This window comes from Bufo bufo, chromosome 5, assembly GCF_905171765.1.
Source record: "Bufo bufo chromosome 5, aBufBuf1.1, whole genome shotgun sequence".
NCBI classification, from domain to species: Eukaryota; Metazoa; Chordata; class Amphibia; order Anura; family Bufonidae; genus Bufo; species Bufo bufo.
In genome coordinates, this window is record NC_053393.1 from 241,684,883 (window position 1) to 241,708,457 (window position 23,575).

The 23,575-nt window shown below is 42.4% G+C and overlaps 1 protein-coding gene across 1 annotated transcript in view; it reads right to left on the bottom strand.

Annotated features, from left to right (window-relative positions):
* Positions 1 to 21,367, bottom strand: part of PPP1R17 (protein phosphatase 1 regulatory subunit 17) — a 36,857-nt gene extending 15,490 nt beyond the window's left edge. The window contains exons 1-3 of the mRNA XM_040433938.1: positions 21,289 to 21,367; positions 20,122 to 20,274; positions 17,297 to 17,446 (exon numbers count right to left, since the gene is read on the bottom strand). Coding sequence (XP_040289872.1) covers positions 17,297 to 17,446; positions 20,122 to 20,274; positions 21,289 to 21,367 — 382 coding nt within the window. The remainder of the gene's footprint in view (positions 1 to 17,296; positions 17,447 to 20,121; positions 20,275 to 21,288) is intronic.
* Between the last annotated feature and the right edge of the window lie 2,208 nt (positions 21,368 to 23,575).

The following is a 23,575-nucleotide window of genomic DNA, read 5'->3' on the forward strand; positions in this document are numbered from 1 at the left end:
CCCAGTTATAGGGGCCCTGCAATAACCAATAAGCACTTTCCTTCACTGCAGAGTACCGAGCTCACTGGTTATTACCTCCTCCTGTCCCCAGTTATAGGTGCCCTACAATAACCAGTAAGTACTTTCCTTCACTGCAGAGTCCGGGGCTCACTGGTTATTACCTCCTCCTGTCCCCAGTTATAGCTGCCCTGCAATAACCAGTAAGCACTTTCCTTCACTGCAGAGTCCGGGACTCACTGGTTATTTCCCCCTCCTGCCCCCAGTTATAGGTGCCCTACAATAACCAGTAAGCACTTTCCTTAACTGCAGAGTACGGGGCTCACTGGTTATTACCTCCTCCTGTCCCCAGTTATAGGTGCACTACAATAACCAGTAAGCACTTTCCTTCACTGCAGAGTACCGAGCTCACTGGTTATTACCTCCTCCTGTCCCCAGTTATAGGTGCACTACAATAACCAGTAAGCACTTTCCTTCACTGCAGAGTACGGGACTCACTGGTTATTACCCCCTCCTGCCCCCAGTTATAGGTGCCCTACAATAACCAGTAAGCACTTTCCTTCACTGCAGAGTACCGAGCTCAATGGTTATTACCTCCTCCTTTTCCCAGTTATAGGAGCCCTGCAATAACCAGTAAGCACTTTCCTTCACTGCAGAGGACGGCGCTCACTGGTTATTACCTCCTCCTGTCCCCAGTTATAGGAGCCCTGCAATAACCAGTAAGCACTTTCCTTCACTGCAGAGAACGGCGCTCACTGGTTATTACCTCCTCCTGTCCCCAGTTATAGGTGCCCTGCAACAGTGTCGGACAGGGGTACCTAGGGCCCACCAGTAAAATTTATTTTGGGACCCAATATACGGATACATTCAAATATAATAAATAGTTTAACAAGTTTTTTTTATATGAACATAGACTGGTTGAGGTGCTGTTCATTGAATATATGTATGTAGTGCAGTGAGTCTACTGTGTTATGTGCCACTTGTGTAGGGGGTGGGAGACTAGGGGCCCACCTTGCTCAAGGGCCCACTGGGGGATTCCCCTGTACCCCTGTGGGCCAGTCCGAGCCTGCCCTGCAATAACCAGTAAGCACTTTCCTTCACTGCAGAGTAAGGGGCTCACTGGTTATTATCTCCTCCTGTCCCCAGTTATAGGTTCCCTGTAATAACCAGTAAGCACTTTCCTTCACTGCAGAGTACGGGGCTCACTGGTTATTACCTCCTCCTGTCCCCAGTTATAGGTGCCTTGCAATAACCAGTAAGCACTTTCCTTCACTGCAGAGTACGGGGCTCACTGGTTATTACCTCCTCCTGTCCCCAGTTATAGGAGCCCTGCAATAACCAGTAAGCACTTTCCTCCACTGCAGAGAACAGCGCTCACTGGTTATTACCTCCTCCTGTCCCCAGTCATAGGTGCCCTACAATAACCAGTAAGCACTTTCCTCCACTGCAGAGAACAGCGCTCACTGGTTATTACCTCCTCCTGTCCCCAGTTATAGGTGCCCTGCAATAACCAGTAAGCACTTTCCTTCACTGCAGAGTACCGAGCTCACTGGTTATTATCTCCTCCTGTCCCCAGTTATAGGTGCCCTGTAATAACCAGTAAGCACTTTCCTTCACTGCAAAGTAGCGAGCTTACTGGTTATTACCTCCTCCTGTCCCCAGCTATAGGTGCCCTGCAATAACCAGTAAGCACTTTCCTTCACTGCAGAGGACAGTGCTCACTGGTTATTACCTCCTCGTGCCCCCAGTTATAGGGGCCCTGCAATAACTAGTAAGCACTTTCCTTCACTGCAGAGTACCGAGCTCACTGGTTATTACCTCCTCCTGTCCCCAGTTATAGGTGCCCTGCAATAACCAGTAATCACTTTCCTTCACTGCAGAGTCCGGGACTCACTGGTTATTTCCCCCTCCTGCCCCCAGTTATTGGTGTCCTACAATAACCAGTAAGCACTTTCCTTCACTGCAGAGTACGGGGCTCACTGGTTATTACCTCCTCCTGTCCCCAGTTATAGGTGCACTACAATAACCAGTAAGCACTTTCCTTCACTGCAGAGTACCGAGCTCACTGGTTATTACCTCCTCCTGTCCCCAGTTATAAAAGCCCTGCAATAACCAATAAGCACTTTCCTTCATTGTAGAGTACGGGGCTTACTGGTTATTACCTCTTCCTGTCCCCAGTTATAGGTGCCATGCAATAACCAGTAAGCACTTTCCTTCACTGCAGAGGACGGCGCTCACTGGTTATTACCCCCTCCTGCCCCCAGTTATAGGTGCCCTACAATAACCAGTAAGCACTTTCCTTCACTGCAGAGTACGGGGCTCACTGGTTATTACCTTTTCCTGCCCCCAGTTATAGGTGCCATGCAATAACCCGTAAGCACTTTCCTTCACTGCAGAGTATGGGGCTCGCTGGTTATTACCCCCTCCTGCCCCCAGTTATAGGTGCCCTACAATAACCAGTAAGCACTTTCCTTCACTGCAGAGTACGGGGCTCACTGGTTATTACCTCCTCCTGTCCCCAGTTATAGGTGCCTTGCAATAACCAGTAAGCACTTTCCTCCACTGCAGAGAACAGCGCTCACTGGTTATTACCTCCTCCTGTCCCCAGTTATAGGTGCCCTGCAATAACCAGTAAGCACTTTCCTTCACTGCAGAGGAACGGTGTTAATGGTTATTACCACGCCCTGCCCCTAGTTATAGTTGCCCTGCAATAACCAGTTAGCATTTTCCTTCACTGGATGGATGGCGCTTAATGGTTCTTACCGCCTCCTGCACCCCTAGATATATTGTAGGTGCCCTGCAATAACCAGTAAGCACTTTCCCTAAAGGCTCGTGCACATGGCCATTGTTTGGGTCTACATGCGATACGCATTTCTTGCAACTTGTATGTGGACCCATTAACTTCATTGGGGCCGCAAAAGATATGTGCTGTACGGATCTGTTGATAGGTTCCGCAAAATTCAGAACACACATCGTTGGTTTTGGGATATAAGTTGTACTAATTAAGAGCACCTTTAATCTTCCATGTCTGTTATTGGAAAATGGGGAAAATAATTCTTTGTGGGGTTGAATAAAAAATAAAAAAAATACAATTCAACCAAGGTGTAAGGGTTTTTGAGTTCACAGTGTTCACTCTGCACTAAAAATGTCATAACATGATCCTTATTCTGCATCTCAATACATATATGCTGCTTCAAAGTTGATTCTTTTTATCTACATACCATCAAAAAAATTCACATTTTCTTTACATTACCATTTTCTGACAGCCATAACTTTTTATATGTTGCTCTACAGAGCTTTATGAGGGCTTGTTTTTTGCTGGCAAAATTTATATTTTATTGTGTGTTTTTAATTTTTTTTCCATTACAGCAATTAGCACACATAACATTTTTATTAATATTTTAAAAGTTCAGGCAATACCTAGTATTTTTTTTGTTTATATGTCTTTAGATGTAAAATAGGGAAAGAGGAAGATATAAACTTTTAATTTTTTTTTTTTTTTTACTTTTATAGTGACAACTTAGGGGTCTAGAACCTGGGATCTTTTGGTCCCTTGTCCTATTCACCCTAATAGAGAGCTATTATGGTAAATAGCGTTTTGATGGGCTCCTTACTTAGCTGTGCCTCGTGCACAGTGCAGCAGGGAGGTTACCATGGCAACTATGAGAAGCTTCAAAAGCATCCAAGGTGCCATGGTAGCTAGTGTTGAGCACGAATATTTGGAAAGCGAATATTTTGCCACTTTGAGAATTTGCGAATATTTAGAATATAGTGCTATATATTCATTATATCGAATATTCGTCTTTTTTTTCCATCTGAACACATGATTCCTCCCTGCTTCTTGCTTGTGGGCCAATGAGTCACTGGCCCACAAGCAACTTAAGCAGGGAGGTATTATGACTTCAGATGGAAAAAAATTATGAATATTCTAAAAAACTAATATATAGCACCACTATATTTAATATAGTGCTATATATTCGCATTTTAGAATATTGTTCATTTTTTTCCATCTGAAGTGAACACTGAACACTGTTCACTTCAGGTGGAAAAAAATTACAAATATTCTAAATTATGAATATATAGCACTATATTCAATATAGTGCTATATATTAGTTTTTTAGAATATTCGTCATTTTTTCCATCTGAAGTCATGATTCCTCCCTGCTTAAGTTGCTTGTGGGCCAACGACTCATTGGCCCACAAGCAAGAAGCAGGGAGGAATCATGTGTTCAGATGGAAAAAATGCAGAAAATTATAAAAACGAATATATAGCACTATATTCTATATATTAGTTTTTGACTCACGCCTGTATTGTTCACGTAATATTCGCATATTACGCGATCATTACCTTGCCGATTTTCGAGTAAAAAAAAGAATGTAGAATATAACAAGTATTCTAATTTGCGAATATTCAATGAATATTCTCCAAAATATTTGCGAAATATCACGAATTCGAATATGACCCCTGCCGCTCATCAACTAATGGTAACAGATCGGAGACCCATAGTTTGACTGCAGGGGCTCCGATCGGAAGGCAGAGGGAGACACATCCCTCCGCCTTACCTCACAGATACCTCGATTGGTGTTGTTCGTAGCATCTGAGTGGTTAAATGACGGGGTTTGGCAGGATCCCCATTTCCCATCATTGCAGCCAGGTGTCTGCAGTACCTGCCGCTTATGGAGTGGGCTCAATTCAGCAGCCTTCTCCATACATTCCCTCAGCCACCATGACTTACAGATATACCTGACTTATAAAAATTTGTGACATAATTAGTAACAAATCTAATTTCTTGTCGAAGTTTGACGAGTCAACCAAATCAAAAAAATTTAAAACTTCACTACAGACAATACATATAGTGTATGCAGGTTTTTCTTCAGATATAGAGTTTATGCCTACAGTATGCTGATACTACTTCACATCTTTTATTATCAAAGAGTATATGCTATCAATGCCTTCTAGAGGAATACAACTAAATAGAATGAAGTCTTTTAAAATTAGGTGATTTCTTTTAACTCCACTAGTAAAGTAGATGTGTATGATCGCCTAATTTCATAATGAATATGGGTGTGATGGTTGCATGTTAAAAAGAAGAAGTTAAAATGGTGGTTAGTTATAGGTTGAGGAAATTGGATAGGGCTAGAAAAAACATAGTATGAAGGTTGGGAAAGATAAATTTGTTAGGATGGCTAACCAGACCCCTTTCCCACCTTTTCCACGCCCCATTTTGGGAAAGTGGTGAGGGGAGCGTAAAGTCCAAGAGATGCAACAAATAATTAGTCCCAGTTAAAATAAGTTGCCGTTAAAAGTTGCAAACACATAGTTTGTGACTTTTTAACACTGCTTTTCAGGCACAAGGGAGATGATAAATTTCCCCCAATATGCTCTTTTCTTTTGAGAATTTATGAGAATTTTCTCTCCTTGAGAAATCATAAGAAAATATTCATTTATAATATAGCATTTTGAGATGACAAGTTACAGCAGCTGTTTGGACTCGTATTACTGGTTAGCACTGCATCTCCAGTAAGTGTTTCATTAATAAGCCTTTTAATTCTAAGAGCTCAAGTCTTAAGTGGCTCTCCACAGAATTCCCGTTAAAAGAATTAATCGAATATTGTCATGTCATTATTGTAGCTCATCAGTCCCATTTCCTGTTTACCCTCTCTGGCAAATGAATATTTGATCTTAACAATATTCTATTCCTGACATTATGTCACTGGTATAAGAACACTTCCCCCTGTTTTAATCTGTATGTAATGGGGTATAATGTATATTTAGCACACAGTGTAAAGTAGATGGACATGAACATGCCTGAAATAGTAGGCTATGGTACATATTGTATAACAAAATGTATAATAAATTACTGTTAAGTTACTGTTATTATAGCAGTATTTTCCAAACCTAGGTAATTTACCTAAAACTAAGTAAACATGTTTTTCTTTCGGTAAGGACACATGTGCCCATTGTTACCAAAACACAACAGTGACATTCACATTGACTTTAAAGCGTACCTGAGTTATCAAAAAAGTTATGACTGTGCTACTTTGTACAATCATAATTGTGAAGGAAAAGGTTCTTTTTGGGTTTCCCTAATGTCTATTTCAGGCTAATTATTTCTAATCTTGGCTATACAGCTAGATGCATTTCTCTCGGGAGCAGGGGGTGTCTCCCTTCTGTGGAATCTGCCAGCACTGTACTGCTATGATGTCCCTTCCCTTACTTCCCACTATGTTTTTTTCAGTTCTGGAGCTCACAGAACATATAAGGAAGGGGTGATCACATTTACAGAAAGATGGGACGCTCCAATAACCTCCTATAATCTAGTACAAATACTAGACCAGGCTGCAACTTATACCATACTACAGGTAGGTTTACTCCTCTTAGTAGCCATTCACATCACGTTTTCCTCTACGTTTAGCATGTACCGCAGGAAACCTCCTGACACACTTACTAAATGTGTCCATAGGACTTAATTTGTTATACAGAGGCCAAAAGAGGATCCTTTTGCCCTACAGTATATCTGGCTGGTATATGTCACTATACTGCAAAAAAAGCAATGTGGAATAATGTACTAGACTGTGCTATTCTGTCCTGCAGTGTATTGTAAACAAAAAGATCTGTTTAATGGAGGCTATAATAACCTACACTAGTCTCCGTTAAATGGATAACTCATAGAGCTCCTATGATTAGCGATAACGCTGATTGCAGACATTTAACCCATCAGATGACGTGGTCAAATGGGGCCACAGTATCTAAGCGCTGGGCTCCTGGGGCTAGAATGGCTCCCACTAGCAGCGATTAGGGGAGAAATTCATTCCCTGTGGATCTGAGGCCAGCCTCAGTAGGGCTCCATAGGAACATAGAGAATTTCTCACAGACTTCAATGCTAATGAAGCAATCTGATAGCATGTTCAATTTCCTTAAGAGAACTTTTAAAAAGTGTAAATAAAAAACAAATCACCCCTTCCGTTTCCTGATAATAAAAATAAATAATTAAAAAATAAACATCAGAGGCATCACCACTTCCCAAAACACCTGTGCTATTAAAATCTAAATGTATTTATCCCATATTTTTTCATTTCTTCACCTCTCCTAAACACTTTAATTAAAGGTGATCAAAAAGTCCAAAATGGTATCAATGAAAAGTGTAGATCACCCTGCAAAAAACAAGCTCTGTAGTTGAAAACAAAATGTTTTTTTTTCAAAGTGTTCATTTTCTTTTAAGTATTAAAACACAAGAAAAACTATACAAATGTTGCATTACTGCAATCATACAGATCCAGAGAATGAAGGGTACAGATTTACCGCGTAGCAGACAGCATGAAAACAAAACCCGTAAAACTGTGGTGGAATCTAATTCTTTTCAGTTGCACCATGTGCAGACTTTTTCCCCTGCTCCCAATACATTATATTGAAAGAATACCTACAGTCAGGTCCATAAATATTGGGACATTGACACAATTCTAACATTTTTGGCTCTATACACCACCACAATGGATTTGAAATGAAATGAACAAGATGTGCTTTAACTGCAGACTGTCAGCTTTAATTTGAGGGTATTTACATCCAAATCAGGTGAACGGTGCAGGAATTACAACAGTTTGCATATGTGCCTCCCACTTGTTAAGGAACCAAAAGTAATGGGACAGAATAATAATCATAAATCAAACTTTCACTTTTTAATACTTGGTTGCAAATCCTTTGCAGTCAATTACAGCCTGAAGTCCGGAACACATAGACATCAGATGATGGGTTTCATCCCTGGTGATGCTCTGCCAGGCCTCTACTGCAACTGTCTTCAGTTCCTGCGTGTTCTTGGGGCATTTTCCCTTCAGTTTTGTCTTCAGCAAGTGAAAGTCATGCTCAATCGGATTCAGGTCCGGTGATTGACTTGGCCATTGCATAACATTCCATTTCTTTCCCTTAAAAAACTCTTTGGTTGCTTTTGCAGTATGCTTTGGGGCATTGTCCATCTGCACTGTGAAGCGCCATCCAATGAGTTCTGAAGCATGTGGCTGAATATGAGCAGATAATATTGCCCAAAACACTTCAGAATTCATCCTGCTGCTTTTGTCAGCAGTCACATCATCAATAAATACAAGAGAACCAGTTCCATTGGCAGCCATACATGCCCACGCCATGACACTACCACCACCATGCTTCAATGATGAGGTGGTATGCTTAGGATCATGAGCAGTTCCTTTCCTTCTCCATACTCTTCTCTTCCTATTACTCTGGTACAAGTTGATCTTGGTCTCATCTGTCCATAGGATGTTGTTCCAGAACTGTGAAGGCTTTTTTAGATGTCGTTTGGCAAACTCTAATCTGGCCTTCCTGTTTTTGAGGCTCACCAATGGTTTGCATCTTGTGGTGAACCCTCTGTATTCACTCTGGTGAAGTCTTCTCTTGATTGTTGACTTTGACACACATACACCTACCTCTTGGAGAGTGTTCTTGATCTGGCCAACTGTTGTGAAGGATGTTTTCTTCACCAGGGAAAGAATTCTTCGGTCATCCACCACAGTTGTTTTTCATGGTCTTCCGGGTCTTTTGGCTTTGCTGAGTTCACCGGTGCGTTCCTTCTTTTTAAGAATATCCCAAACAGTTGTTTTGGCCACGCCTAATGTTTTTGGCATCTCTCAGATGGGTTTGTTTTGTTTTTTCAGCCTAATGATGGCTTGCTTCACTGATAATGACAGCTCTTTGGATCTCATCTTGAGAGTTGACAGCAACAGATTCCAAATGCAAATAGCACACTTGAAGTGAACTCTGGACCTTTTATCTGCTCATTGTAATTGGGATAATGAGGGAATAACACACACCTGGCCATGGAACAGCTGAGAAGCCAGTTGTCCCATTACTTTCGGTCCCTTAACAAGTGGGAAGCACATATGCAAACTGTTGTATTTCCTACACCGTTCACCTGATTTGGATGTAAATACCCTCAAATTAAAGCTGACAGTCTGCAATTAAAGCACATCTTGTTTGTTTCTCTTCTAATCCATTGTGGTGGTGTATAGAGCCAAAAATGTTAGAATTATGTTGATGTCCCAATATTTATGGACCTGACTGTATATAATAATTATTTTTCTTGTAGATTCATTATATTGTATATACACTGCTCAAAAAAATAAAGGGAACACAAAAATAACACATCCTAGATCTGAATTAATTAAATATTCTTCTGAAATACTTTGTTCTTTACATAGTTGAATGTGCTGACAACAAAATCACACAAAAATTAAAAAATGGAAATCAAATATTTTAACCCATGGAGGTCTGGATTTGGAGTCACACTCAAAATTAAAGTGGAAAAACACACTACAGGCTGATCCAACTTTGATGTAATGTCCTTAAAACATGTCAAAATGACTAAAGCATCTGCCAACTCCTGGACAGTCTGTGGTGCAACGTGACGTTGGTGGATAGAGCCAGACATGATGTCCCAGATGTGCTCAATTGGATTCAGGTTTGGGGAATGGGCGGGCCAATCCATAGCATCAATGCCTTCGTCTTGCAGGAACTGCTGACACACTCCAGCAACATGAGGTCTAGCATTGTCTTGCATTAGGAGGAACCCAGCGCCAACCGCACCAGCATATGGTCTCTCAAGGGGTCTGAGGATCTCATCTCGGTACCTAATGGCAGTCAGGCTACCTCTGGCGAGCATATGGAGGGCTGTGCGGCCCTCCAAAGAAATGCCACCCCACACCATTACTGACCCAATGCCAAACCGGTCATGCTGGAGGATGTTGCAGGCAGCAGAACGTTCTCCACGGCGTCTCCAGACTCTGTCACGTCTGTCACATGTGCTCAGTGTGAACCTGCTTTCATCTGTGAAGAGCACAGGGCGCCAGTGGCAAATTTGCAAATCTTGGTGTTCTCTGGCAAATGCCAAACGTCCTGCACGGTGTTGGGCTGTAAGCACAACCCCCACCTTTGGACGTTGGGCCCTCATATCATCCTCATGGAGTCTGTTTCTGACCGTTTCAGCAGACACATGCACATTTGCGGCCTGCTGGAGGTCATTTTGCAGGGCTCTGGCAGTGCTCCTCCTGTTCCTCCTTGCACAAAGGCGGAGGTAGCGGTCCTGCTGCTGGGTTGTTGCCCTCCTACGGCCTCCTCCACGTCTCCTGATGTACTGGCCTGTCTCCTGGTAGCGCCTCCATGCTCTGGACACTACGCTGACAAACACAGCAGACCTTCTTGCCACAGCTCGCATTGATGTGCCATCCTGGATAAGCTGCACTACCTGAGCCACTTGTGTAGGTTGTAGACTCCGTCTCATGCTACCACTAGAGTGAAAGCACCGCCAGCATTCAAAAGTGACCAAAACATCAGCCAGGAAGCATAGGAACTGAGAAGAGGTCTGTGGTCACCACTTGCAGAACCACTCCTTTATTGGGGTTGTCTAGCTAATTGCCTATAATTTCCACCTGTTGTCTATCCCATTTGCACAACAGCATGTGAAATTGATTGTCACTCAGTGTTGCTTCCTAAGTGGACAGTTTGATTTCACAGAAGTGTGATTGACTTGGAGTTACATTGTGTTGTTTAAAGGGACTCTGTCACCACTTTCTAACCCCCCCTTTTAAAAGTATTGTTCTCTCCATGGCGCCCTTGTGATTACAAAGGTGTTGTTATAACATAAATTTGCCGTCTCGTTTTGATAAAAATACCTTTTATCTAACCTGTCAATCTTGTGGATAAGGTGCCCAGGGCGTTTCTGAAGGTCTGAAGCTGCTGCCCGCCGCCGCCGCCGTTGGTGCCCAGCTCCTCCCCTGATCCTTTCAGCGCCGCCTGAATGTAAAGAAATCCGCCTCCGGCTCTCGCTCAGTGCCACCTCCTCCTTTTCAAAGATCCCGCGCGTGCGCACAGGCCTGTGCCTGATGCGCCCGTGCGGACATTTAGAATCGGCCTCATTGAGCGAAGTGCGCATGCGCGCACTTTGCTCAACCTCCTCATAAGACGAGCACTGCAGCCAGCCACTCAGAGCCTGCCAAGCGCTGTATGGAGCCGCAGGCTCTGAGTGGCTGGCTGCAGTGCTCGTCTTATGAGGAGGTTGAGCGAAGTGCGCGCATGCGCACTTCGCTCAATGAGGCCGATTCTAAATGTCCGCACGGGCGCATCAGGCACAGGCCTGTGCGCACGCGCGGGATCTTTGAAAAGGAGGAGGGGGCACTGAGCGAGAGCCGGAGGCGGATTTCTTTACATTCAGGCGGCGCTGAAAGGATCAGGGGAGGAGCTGGGCACCAATGGCGGCGGCGGCGGGCGGCAGCTTCAGACCTTCAGAAACGCCCTGGGCACCTTTATCCACAAGATTGACAGGTTAGATAAAAGGTATTTTTATCAAAACGAGACGGCGAATTTATGTTATAACAACACCTTTGTAATCACAAGGGCGCCATGGAGAGAACAATACTTTTAAAAGGGGGGGTTAGAAAGTGGTGACAGAGTCCCTTTAAGTGTTCCCTTTATTTTTTTTAGCAGTGTATTTAATGAAATAAATAGATTTTGCTAAGGATATGTGTACAATTTTGCTCCTTTTTTCAGAGCTACTGACATTTTGAGGGGCTGTTTAGTGGGTGCAATTAGCCACTGTTAATGATAAGATTTCATAAATAATTTGTCTTTAACTTTTGATAATGTGTTATACTATGTTATGTTATTTGCACTTCAGGTTGAATCACAGGGTTAATTCCAATCAATTAACAACTGTCTCTAGGAGATGGTGGAACCTAATCCTTTGGCTTCTACTCTTTCCTGTGAAGTAAGTCAGTAGATGCTAGGCAAGAATGTAGCCAACAGCATCTTTGAAAAGGTTGAGAAAACATAAAAAAAAGTGTGTGAGTGTGTGTGTGTGTGTGTGTGTGTGTGTGTGTGTGTGTGTGAAATTTGTGAATGTAATGCTCATCTAAGGCTACTTGACATCATAGCCTTGTTTGGGTCGAAGGCTTCTAGCCCCCAGTCATATTATTGTTTCAGTTTCCAAGTACTGCTTTTGAGGGCTTACACCCGCCGTGGAGGTAATCCACTGATTCTTTCTTAGAAACTGCTGTTATTTTGATGGAATTAATTACGAACTGTACCTCCATCTTGTGGAAGATTACCTAAATTTACCTTTATTTAGGCCTTGATTTATGAAGACCAGCCTCTGCTGCATTGGTCTTTTTAGGGCCTGTGCTGCCTGAGGAGGCATGTAATTTCGGACGAGGAGCAGACCTCTTCATAAATTACATGCTTCCTCAGTGGCGTAACTAGAAATGACTGGATCCCACAGCAAGTTTTTGAATGGGCTCCCCCTTCAAAAAAAAAACTTCTTCACAACCCTCACTCTTGTGGCTAGTCAGACGAGGCCCGGCACCCATTCCATCTGTTTCCTACAGTGTCTCTGTATATAATGTCAATGTATAATACTGTTGAGTGGGCCCTGACAATAAAATCTTTTAGTCCTCCTCCTGGATGGGCCCCTTCTGAGTTAAGACCCCAAAGCAGCCACCTCCCCTGCTTCCCCTATAGCTATGCCCCTGTACCTTCTGTCCTGTGGCAGTGCGTGTGCCAGAATGAAATCTACAGCTGCCATAGCTTTTAGTCATTATTCCAGGGAGTTGTGGGCATATGTAATGATGACTCTTGTAGTATACGGGAGTTGTAATACCCGTTACTACCAAAGGTCACTTGGTGTGCTGTCGTCCCTCCTTAATATGGGGAAGTTGTTGTATGTCAGTTTTGTAAAATGCAATGTAATGTGTGTATTTCCCTGTTACTGAGATTTGCATGTACAGGCCTGCTAGGGGTGTCATTACCGTTTCTAGTCCATAGAGGGAGCTAGAGAGCCCTAGTTTATATAAGGCCAGTCAGGGAAGTGCAGGGCAGACGGAGTCTAGTGTCTGTAATCTACAGATGGAGATTAGATAATGTCTGAGACAAGTCCAGGCCTGAAGCCTGCTGTTCAGGAGAAGATTCCCTCCTGAATTCCTACATGCTGAAGCAGGAATACCTTAGCCTGAGGAACCATTCAGAAGCTAGGAGAGACTGAGGCAAATATCAGAGGAGCCAGAGGTATTGAGGAAACAGAGGAGGTACTTATGAAAGCCATAATCAAGGATATAAAGCCAGACTTAGGTTAATGGGCCTTGGTGAAGAGTTGCTATATTCCAGGATCAGACAGAATTAGAGTGCTAGCTCCTTTGCTGCAAATCCTGTGTTTTACACTCTGTAATTACCCTGCTGTACTGAATTGCCTGCATCGACCGAATTGCAAAATCGACTGTATGCTGAGGAACTGCGTTTCCAATATTGTCTCTGCCTGCAACCTACTAAAGTTGAAGTTCTGTTTAACACCGCGTTTCCTCAAATTATTTCCTGCATCCGCAAACGGCGTGCCACCGTTTACTTGGCACTGGCGTCACGAACTATCCCTACCTATACCTGCCCTTGCAGAGAGTCAGCTGTACCAGGTTAGTGTATATTGCACTACTACACTCAGAAACACCTACTACGCACAACTTGAGTACACTGCACCTCTCTTTTGGCGTCACGAACAGGATACGCACGCTTTATAGTGCAAGAAGCGTGAACTTTGTGCCTTATACAAGTGCCCTGTGACCAAAGTGACAATTTGCCTGTTTATTTCAAGTGGACTTTGTGGACTGAAAATCGTACCCAAAGTGTTCCAAAAACCTCTAAAAAGCGCTGTGCAAGGTTGCGCTACCCAGAGGAAGAAAATCGCCGCATTGGAGTGTGGTTTTGTGGACTTTAAACATTCCTGCTTGCCGTCAGTGAATAGACAGCGTTTGTACCTAAAGATGGCCGCTGAGCTGGCTGAATTTACTGCTGCGTCACCTTCATCCCGAAAAGGCGGGAAAAATTGGCGCCTTTATGAAGAAAAAGCGGGAAGTAGGTCAAGGGCAGGCGCCACGGCTTATCTGGACATTTGCATGTCTGCCAGCATGGACACCGCCTTCCCTATATTGAGATACCTGGGGGGTGGCCTCCCAGTGCAATGGGAGGAGCTGACTACTTTAATTGACGCGTCCCTATCGCTCTCCTCAGTAGGATCGAGCATGTTGGATTGTGAGCAGAGTGTTGCTGCAGCGTCCGCACCTATGATTGGAAAAATGACCGACACCGGTGTAGAGCCAGAGGAGGCTCCACCGGCCTACGCTCCGGGACCGGAGCAACCCGCCTGCCGCACCAGGGAGAAGGAACCCGAGCCCTACTATGGCTCATGGAGGGACTTTTTTCAGCCATCGTTCAAATGGTCTTCCCTGATGGCGGAGATTCGGGAGGCCGCTATCAAGCGGAATACCAAGACTAAAATCGTGTATGAGGAGCTAACCAAGACCATACATGAAAGACACACGCACACCCAACCCCGCCTGGAAAGGAGAAAGGGAGTGGTGCTGTCGTTTGACAAATCCCGTGGCTACGGGTTTATTCAGGACTATCTTACTGGCAGAGACCTCTATGTGAATCGCAGGTCTGTCAAGAGAGACTACCTCCCTTCGTACCAGCACAGCCTCCGCGAGGGAGAGGAAGTGGAGTACACCCCTGCCGAGAGCCTGCGAGGCCCCTATGCGACTGCTGTGACCCGTCCGAAGCGAGGACCTGAGGATTGGGAGGCAGACGAAGGAGAAGACTACTCTGGCTGCGAGCGAGAACCGGAACGCTCTCCAGAGCCGGCCCATCACGCCTTTCAGGAGCGGAGCTCCTTCATCGGGCCGAACGTCTTCTGGCAGCCAACCGTGTTGGAGAAATGGGTGAGCCCCTACCCTTCCCCCGAGCTGCCACGTCGGGAGAAGACACTATCTGAGCTGGAGCAGCAAAGAGGATTGAGTGCTACCTTCCAGAACATCCGGATGGGACGGAGACCTGAGGCAAGTCCAGAACCTGAAGAGGCCGAGTCTGCATCAGCGGTGACTGTACCTGCGCCGACGGTGCCAGCAGAGGACAGCGACTCCGACACAGAGAGTATCGGTGAGCAGATCGTCCGGCTGGAGGAGAAGTTGCGGGAGTTGCGTAAGACCTACACCGCCAGGATCCAGACGCCGCCGAGGAAGGATGAGGTAAGGGTGCCTGTCACCACCCGCCGACTGCCTTCTGTTGTCACCGCTCCGTCAGTGCCCCAGACCGGACCCGCGATTGCTGTGAATTGCTGCACCCAGAGCACCGGACCGCTTGCTGCGGCGGTACCAAGTATGTCACACCCTGCAGTGATTATGCCAGGGCCGGCACGGCCCACCAGAGGGTTCACCCCTAGGCCTATGGGGCCAATACCTATTAGGGGCCCCTTTACCCTGCAGCTACCCCCTGATACAGTCATGTGGGCCCATCCTCCTGTAGAGGAATACTACAGAAGATACCTCCCTGCAGAGCCAAGTAGCTACAATATGCCACTGTGATCAGCCTGCTAGGCCCTTGATTTATTTCTTCAGAAGGTGATGTTAACCCTTCCAGGACAGGAGTCCTATGTTGCTGGCCCTTTGTTGCAGCTGCCAATTTGTCCACGGCCCAGTGGTAGGTGTTGACCACTGAAATCATAAAGTCAGCAAGGCCACGTTTGTTTCCAGGACCTCCTGCCTGCTTTTGTTACCCCACACCAAGTTGTGCCTGTTCCTTTGTTGCACCTTTTACCCTTCACCCCCTTTTCAGGTTGATCAGGGGTATTACAGCACTTGTCTTTGCTGTCCATTTTATTGTGCAACCTGTTACTAAGGAACCGTGCCCGGAGACAGACTCAAAAGATACCTGAGCCTCTGAGATTCTTACTCTTTTAAAGTATTGTGCCCAGAGATGGACTCCACCGCATGAGAGCCTCTGTGATTTAATATAGAAATAACCTGGGTACGGACTCATGTTTGTTATTTGAGCCTCCAAGAACTTTTATACCGTTTTCTACTGTTTTATCATGGACTTATTCACTGTCATGGACTATCCTGGTTATATTGTTACGCTGTGCCAGGTCAGCGCCCCCGTTCCATTCACTATCCTGAGAGAAGAGAACGACGCCCCTTGTCACTGCCCTGCACCTTTGCCAATTGGACCTGATGTAAATGCAGATGAATTGCATATATGTATGCCTGCATGTCTCTTTTTCTATTTCAGGTAGAGATTCCAGTTGGGCGACCCATGATGGAGTACGAGGGCGTACTCAGCTTAAAGCAGTGGGGTATGTAGTATACGGGAGTTGTAATACCCGTTACTACCAAAGGTCACTTGGTGTGCTGTCGTCCCTCCTTAATATGGGGAAGTTGTTGTATGTCAGTTTTGTAAAATGCAATGTAATGTGTGTATTTCCCTGTTACTGAGATTTGCATGTACAGGCCTGCTAGGGGTGTCATTACCGTTTCTAGTCCATAGAGGGAGCTAGAGAGCCCTAGTTTATATAAGGCCAGTCAGGGAAGTGCAGGGCAGACGGAGTCTAGTGTCTGTAATCTACAGATGGAGATTAGATAATGTCTGAGACAAGTCCAGGCCTGAAGCCTGCTGTTCAGGAGAAGATTCCCTCCTGAATTCCTACATGCTGAAGCAGGAATACCTTAGCCTGAGGAACCATTCAGAAGCTAGGAGAGACTGAGGCAAATATCAGAGGAGCCAGAGGTATTGAGGAAACAGAGGAGGTACTTATGAAAGCCATAATCAAGGATATAAAGCCAGACTTAGGTTAATGGGCCTTGGTGAAGAGTTGCTATATTCCAGGATCAGACAGAATTAGAGTGCTAGCTCCTTTGCTGCAAATCCTGTGTTTTACACTCTGTAATTACCCTGCTGTACTGAATTGCCTGCATCGACCGAATTGCAAAATCGACTGTATGCTGAGGAACTGCGTTTCCAATATTGTCTCTGCCTGCAACCTACTAAAGTTGAAGTTCTGTTTAACACCGCGTTTCCTCAAATTATTTCCTGCATCCGCAAACGGCGTGCCACCGTTTACTTGGCACTGGCGTCACGAACTATCCCTACCTATACCTGCCCTTGCAGAGAGTCAGCTGTACCAGGTTAGTGTATATTGCACTACTACACTCAGAAACACCTACTACGCACAACTTGAGTACACTGCACTCTTCTATGGCTGATGTCTCAATCCTGTCCTCAGTACATCCTTTTTTATAAACCTGGTGAGGGTGGCGTAAACAGCCAGTTGCAACTAAAAAAGGTGAGGTGCATGGTTTGCTTCTTATACCTTTATAAATCTAATATTTGCTCAAGGATGGTCTTTTCGCTCACAAATTATGCACATACAATAGTTATATAGATTTCTAATAATATCAGTACTGTGACTGGTAATAGTGATTATACCTGGGAGCAGTGGTGAAGTGTGCAGTGCAGGGGTGTCTTTCCTCCTTGGTTTTCTCAACTCTGCATCTTTATTTAGGAGAGATGGTATTTTCATATTCTTTTGTTGTTTTTCCACTTCATCAAACCTTTTTAATAGCAGCTCTGAAAAATCTAAATCACAATTTCCTGTTATTATAAGGTAGCCTTTCTAATCAACATTGTCAAATAAAGTTGCTTTAAAGAGACTATAGCCCAAGTAGCCAGTGTATTCTACCCCAGGACATTGTGTCACTTGCTAACTTGCTTGGCCCATGTAATATTTTAGATAGCCTGGCCCTTTAACAGTGGTTGAATGTTAAGAAGGTGCCATAAAGCCCAATACACAAGGCAAATGTGATTGCATTGGAGATCTACTAATATGCTCCCTTAAAGATGATGTATGACTCTTAAAGGAAGACAAAACACAGAGAATGTCCCAAAAGTTAAAGAAAATCTCTTAGCTTGGAGAACAGAGAGCCTGGTGCACATGTATAATGTACTCTGTTTCACTTCCAGGTCCCCATTCTGGAAATGGGAGTACATAGGTCACAGCGATATGGCATTGATATCTGAGATCGGAATACCCCATTATTTCTCAGCGACCTCCACTGACTAAGGCCTCTTGCACACGACCGTATGCCCTCCAAGATATACAGTCCGTGAGCGGGCTATATGTCCCGGAGCGGCATTGATCGTGCGCATGGGAACACACAGCATCATAGATTACAATGATGCTGGGGAAGTCGGGCAGCCCGCGGGACTATTGTCCCGCAATCATATGATCATATGAGTGTGGGACAATAGTCCCGCGGGCTGCCTGACGTCCACAGCATCATTGTAATCTATGATGCTCTGTGCTCCCGTGGGCACGATCAATGCCGCTTCAGGACATATGGCCCGCTCACGGACCATATATCTCGGAGGGCATACGGTCGTGTGCAAGAAGCCTAACACTGTACACAGAATTTGAAACTAGCACATGCACAGTTCCATCCATAGTGTTAGTCAATGGAAACCACTGAGAATTAACCCCTTCCAGACATCGGGGTCTTTAAAGATGGCACCCGCAGCGGATCAGAGTGAGCATCATAGCCGCCGGGTGCCTGCTGTTTCATACAGCAGACACCTGCGGCTAATGTCTGTGATTGGCAGTAATGTCAACTGAGGGCATTTAACCCCTCAGATGCCGTGGTCAAATGCAATGCCGCCTCCCCCGGGCGGAGATTAGGGAATGCGTTCATACATAGTAATGAGCTTGATTTCAAACTAGACTTTCAGGCTCATTACTTGTATATTACAGTTCAGGCCAGCAGGTGCAGCACTGAACTTTAACATACAGTTCTGTATAGAATAAAGGAGCAAATCTCATTATTCTATACAAATTACAATGCAAGTTAGGGTCCAATTGGGTACCTAACAAAAAATGAAAAATAAAGTTTTTAAAAATATTAATCAAAAAAAAAAGAAACAATTAAAAAAGTAAAATCATAGGCATCGCTGTGTGTGAAAATGACGTACTATAAAAATAAAAATGGACAATTTGCCATTTTTTCATCACTTTACTTCCCCCAAAAATGTATTAAAAGTGAACAAAAATTCAAACATACCCCAAAATTATATTAGCAAAAACTAAAGATTGTCCGACAAAAAATGAGCTCTCATACATCACATAACTACCTGTATAAAGAAGTTATGGGGGTCAGAATATAGCAATGACAAGAAAAAATTAATTTTTCAAAAGTTTTTTTTTTTTTCCCCAGTATTAAAATGCAGGAAAAACTATACATATGTTGTATTGCCATAATCATGCTGACCTGGAAAATTAAGAACACAAGTCAGTTTTACCAGATAGTGAACGCCTTAAAAACAAAACCCGTAAAAGTGTAGTGGAATTGATTTTATTTTTATTTTTATTCCACCCCATTTGGAATTTTTTTTCCTGCTCCCTAATACATTGTATGCAATATTATATGGTGGCATTAGAAAATAAAACTTGGCCTTATACGGCTATGTGAAGGGAAAAATAAAAAAGTTATGGCTCCGGGAAGACAGGGAGCAAAAAATGAAAATGCAAAAACGGAAAATTGCTGCATCAAGAAAGGATTAAAGATATTGTGGCCCACCATTTTAAGCCCAGCCCCCTTGAGTATGCACCACCTGTAATCTTTCCCCAGTTGAAATGAAACAGATCAGTAAGGCCCCTTTCACATGAGCGAGTATTCCGCGCGGGTGCAATGCGTGATGCGAACGCATTGCACCGACACGGAATCCGTACCCATTAATTTCAATGGAGCTGTGTACATGTGCATTGGTTTTCATTCATCACTTGTGCGTTGCGTGAAAATCGCAACATGTTCTATATTCTGCAATTTTCACGTAACACTGGCTGCATAGAAGTGAATGGAGCTGCGTGAAAATCGCACCGCATCTGCAAGCAAGTGCGAATGCGATGCGTTTTTCACGGATGGTTGCTAAGAGATGTTGTTTGTGTACATTCAGTTTTTTATCACGCGCGTGCAAAACGCATTAAATCGCATTGCACCCATGCGATAAAAATTGAACAACTGAATGTGATCGCAGACAAAACTGAATGACTTTGTTTGCGAAATTGAGCTTTTTTTTTCACTGAACGCATTCTGTACACGTTCGTCTGCAAGGGGCCTAAGAGTTCTACAGGATTTTTTGCTTCAGGAAAATGCAGAAAAGGCTGGAAATGAACAAACAGTGGGTACAATTATCTATATTTCACTTTAATAATTCATTCCTAGGTTTCTCATCATTTTATACTTTTAAAGTATTGTCCTTGCCTGGAATAAATGGCGGCTTGTGTAGGGCTGGTGTGTCTTTTCTCCTGGGTTGTTTTAGATCCATTTCATTGTTCTGGGAAGTAGTATCCGTTTTTCCTTTCCTCACTTTCATCTGAATATCACAATTCCTCCTCAGTTGCTCAGAAAGGTTGTCTAGAAGTAATTCAAATTCATTTTTATAATAGAAATGAATGTAGGAATGAGTAGGAAGTGACAAATCCTTTTGCACAGATTTCTCCAGGTAAAATATGCTCTAGGCAGCCTATACCTTGACTAGACATTTCCTTATTCCCCTTGTACAACTACTTCATACTGTAGATGTCATACAGAACATAGCCTTTGATATGTGATGTAGCAGTGCTATCTTCTTTAAAAGTTATAATATACAGTACTAAGACTTTCTTTCTGCTGCTGTGTTCTATTCCACTGCACTCTATTGTTTCTATCCAAAATTCATAGACCCTGGTGGAAACCTGACACCTCATTATTGGTCATGACTTCAAAAATAACTGAATCAATGACCCTACTGTGAACATTGCCACTGAAAAATGTTATACATTGCTTAAACAGCAGTGGTAATTAAAATGATCAATTAAAGAACTTCAATGAATGTATGGGAAAAGTCAATACATTAGAAAATGATATACATGATGGCCTGTGCAGTACAACTTATCACCATTAGCTGACATTACTAGGTCAAAGAGTTTTACAAAGTATACTATCAGCTTGGTCACTATGCCCAATATCCACATCACTGACGTCCTACAGTGTATATCTGACTTGACTTCTCATTTGCACTTGGTCAATGTAAAAATGCCTGCTTTGTATTCTACTTTCATGTTGTTATATATGGTTTGCTGTTTAGACCTACTGTTACCCCATTTATGATTAATAATTTATCTTAAAAATTAGAATGACTAAATAATATCTAAATGAATGACATGGTATTTTTTTGTATGCTAGTACCACAGTTCCTCATCCCATGAGAAGAAACCTAAGCCCTTGTCTTCCCATCTGGCAGCAGGTCTATTACCAGAAAGCAAGTGATATCAGGTTTCTAAGGTTCAGCAGCATGAATCGTTGTTCTGTGATTATGGTGACTACGGATGACTCATGGCTGTATCTAATGAATTACTGAAAGTCATAAGAACCAATAATGGCATTTACCTAAAAGCTTACAGTGCTGTCCTTGCTTATCCAACATGTCTTCTGAGAGATCCAATGGCGACACACATTCTGTTGACATAATTGTAAGGGATTCTTCAGTTTTCTGTAAAAATGTATTAAGGATAAGACATATGGAAAGATATGGAAAAGTGATCACCAGAGTTCACAACTCCAACAAAACTCATAAATAGTTTGTCATCATAAAATGTCAAACAATTTAATGATAGATAGATAGATAGATACAGATAATAGATAGATAGATGATATATAGATAATAGATAGATAGATAGATAGATAGAGAGATAGATACAGTAGATGATAGATATAGATAATAGATAGATAGATGATAGATAGATAGATAGATAGATAGATAGATAGATAGATAATAGATAGCTAGTGGGAAGATAGATAGATAGATAGATAGATAGATGATAGATAATAGATAAATAGATAAATAGATAGGTGATAGATAGATAGATAGATAGATAGATAGATAGATAGATAGATAGATAGATAGACTATAGATAGATAGATACAGTAGATGATAGATATAGATAATAGATAGATAGATGATAGATAGATAGATAGATAGATAGATAGATAGATAGATAATAGATAGCTAGTGGGAAGATAGATAGATAGATAGATAGATAGATAGATGATAGATAATAGATAAATAGATAAATAGATAGGTGATAGATAGATAGATAGATAGATAGATAGATAGATAGACTATAGATAGATAGATACAGTAGATGATAGATATAGATAATAGATAGATAGATACATACAGTAGATGATAGATATAGATAATAGATAGATAGATAGATAGATAGATACAGTAGATGATAGATAATAGATAAATAGATAGATAGATAGTTTAGATAGATAGATAGATAGTTTAGATAGTTTAGATAGATAGATATAGTAGATGATAGATAATAGATAGATACAATAGATGATATATATAGATAATAGATAGATAATTAGATAGATCGATACAGTAGATGATAGATAATAGATAGATAGATAATAGATAATAGATAGATGCTTTTAATAAGTATAATCCATGCACAAAGCTGCAGAACATACTGGTTTGCTTTTAAACACTAGTTAGTATTACTTTTATTAAAGGTTTAAGTTGATTAATATCTTTGACCTTTCACTACTTTAGTCGGATGTATTGGTGGGGAAATCAATTGAACATTAATATACAATATGCGTTTGAAAAAAACACATTTAGGCTCCATTCACACGTCCGCAATTCTGTTCCGCATTTTGCAGAACGGAATTGCGGACCCATTCATTTCTGAGGGACCACACGATATGCTGTCTGGATCTGGAAATGCGGATCCGCACTTCCGGGTCCACAATTCCGTTCCTGATAAAAATAGAACATGTCCTATTATTGTCCACATTGTTCTATTAAGTACCGGCGATGTGTGGTCCGCAAAATAAGGAACGCACATTGCCGGTGTCCGTGTTTTGCGGATTCACACATGTGTGAATGGACCCTTAATAACATCATAAAATTGTTCTATCTACCACTGCTCACATATGGGATTTACTATCCATAAATAATTAACATTACAACCCCTAAGCATAGACAGTTATACTGCACAAGAGAGAAGATGTTGGGGAAGATAAAACAAGTCAGACATTTTTGTCTCTTAAATTGTATATAGAACATTTGTGTAACAAGAGTATAAACTTATGATCAGCAACACATACTGTAGACTAGCTTTTATCCCTAATACAACTAAAAGTAACACTAAATGTACTAGTTTACCATATCCCATATCAGAGTAGGAAAATTAATTCTTTATAATAACAGTGCATTTTCTTTTAGTAAAAATGAGTTAATAACACTATTTTACGATATTTCCAAACAGAACCCAATATGTTAGTCACATGTCACCAAAGCGTATGAAAGGATCTACATTATCTTACAACCACATCCAATCTATACTATGAATCTGTTCTATGTACTGTGCTGTACATATTTAGATTAGAAATACAACAATTGTGCTCATTATACAATATTTACTATTGTAAAAAGTAGAGAAAAAATATTTTATTTATATATGTTAACACAGCGTACAGTATAACAAAACCTACATCATATAGTCTATGCAGGAAAGATATATAAGAATAAAAATTTGATATAGTATTCAGTACTCACAATGCAGCAGCGCTGGCTGGGAGCTCTGTGGGGTTGTAGGTCCTGGTCCTGCTGATGTTGCCTTCTGCTCTCCACTCCTATTTAAATAACTGGAAGAGGTGTAAC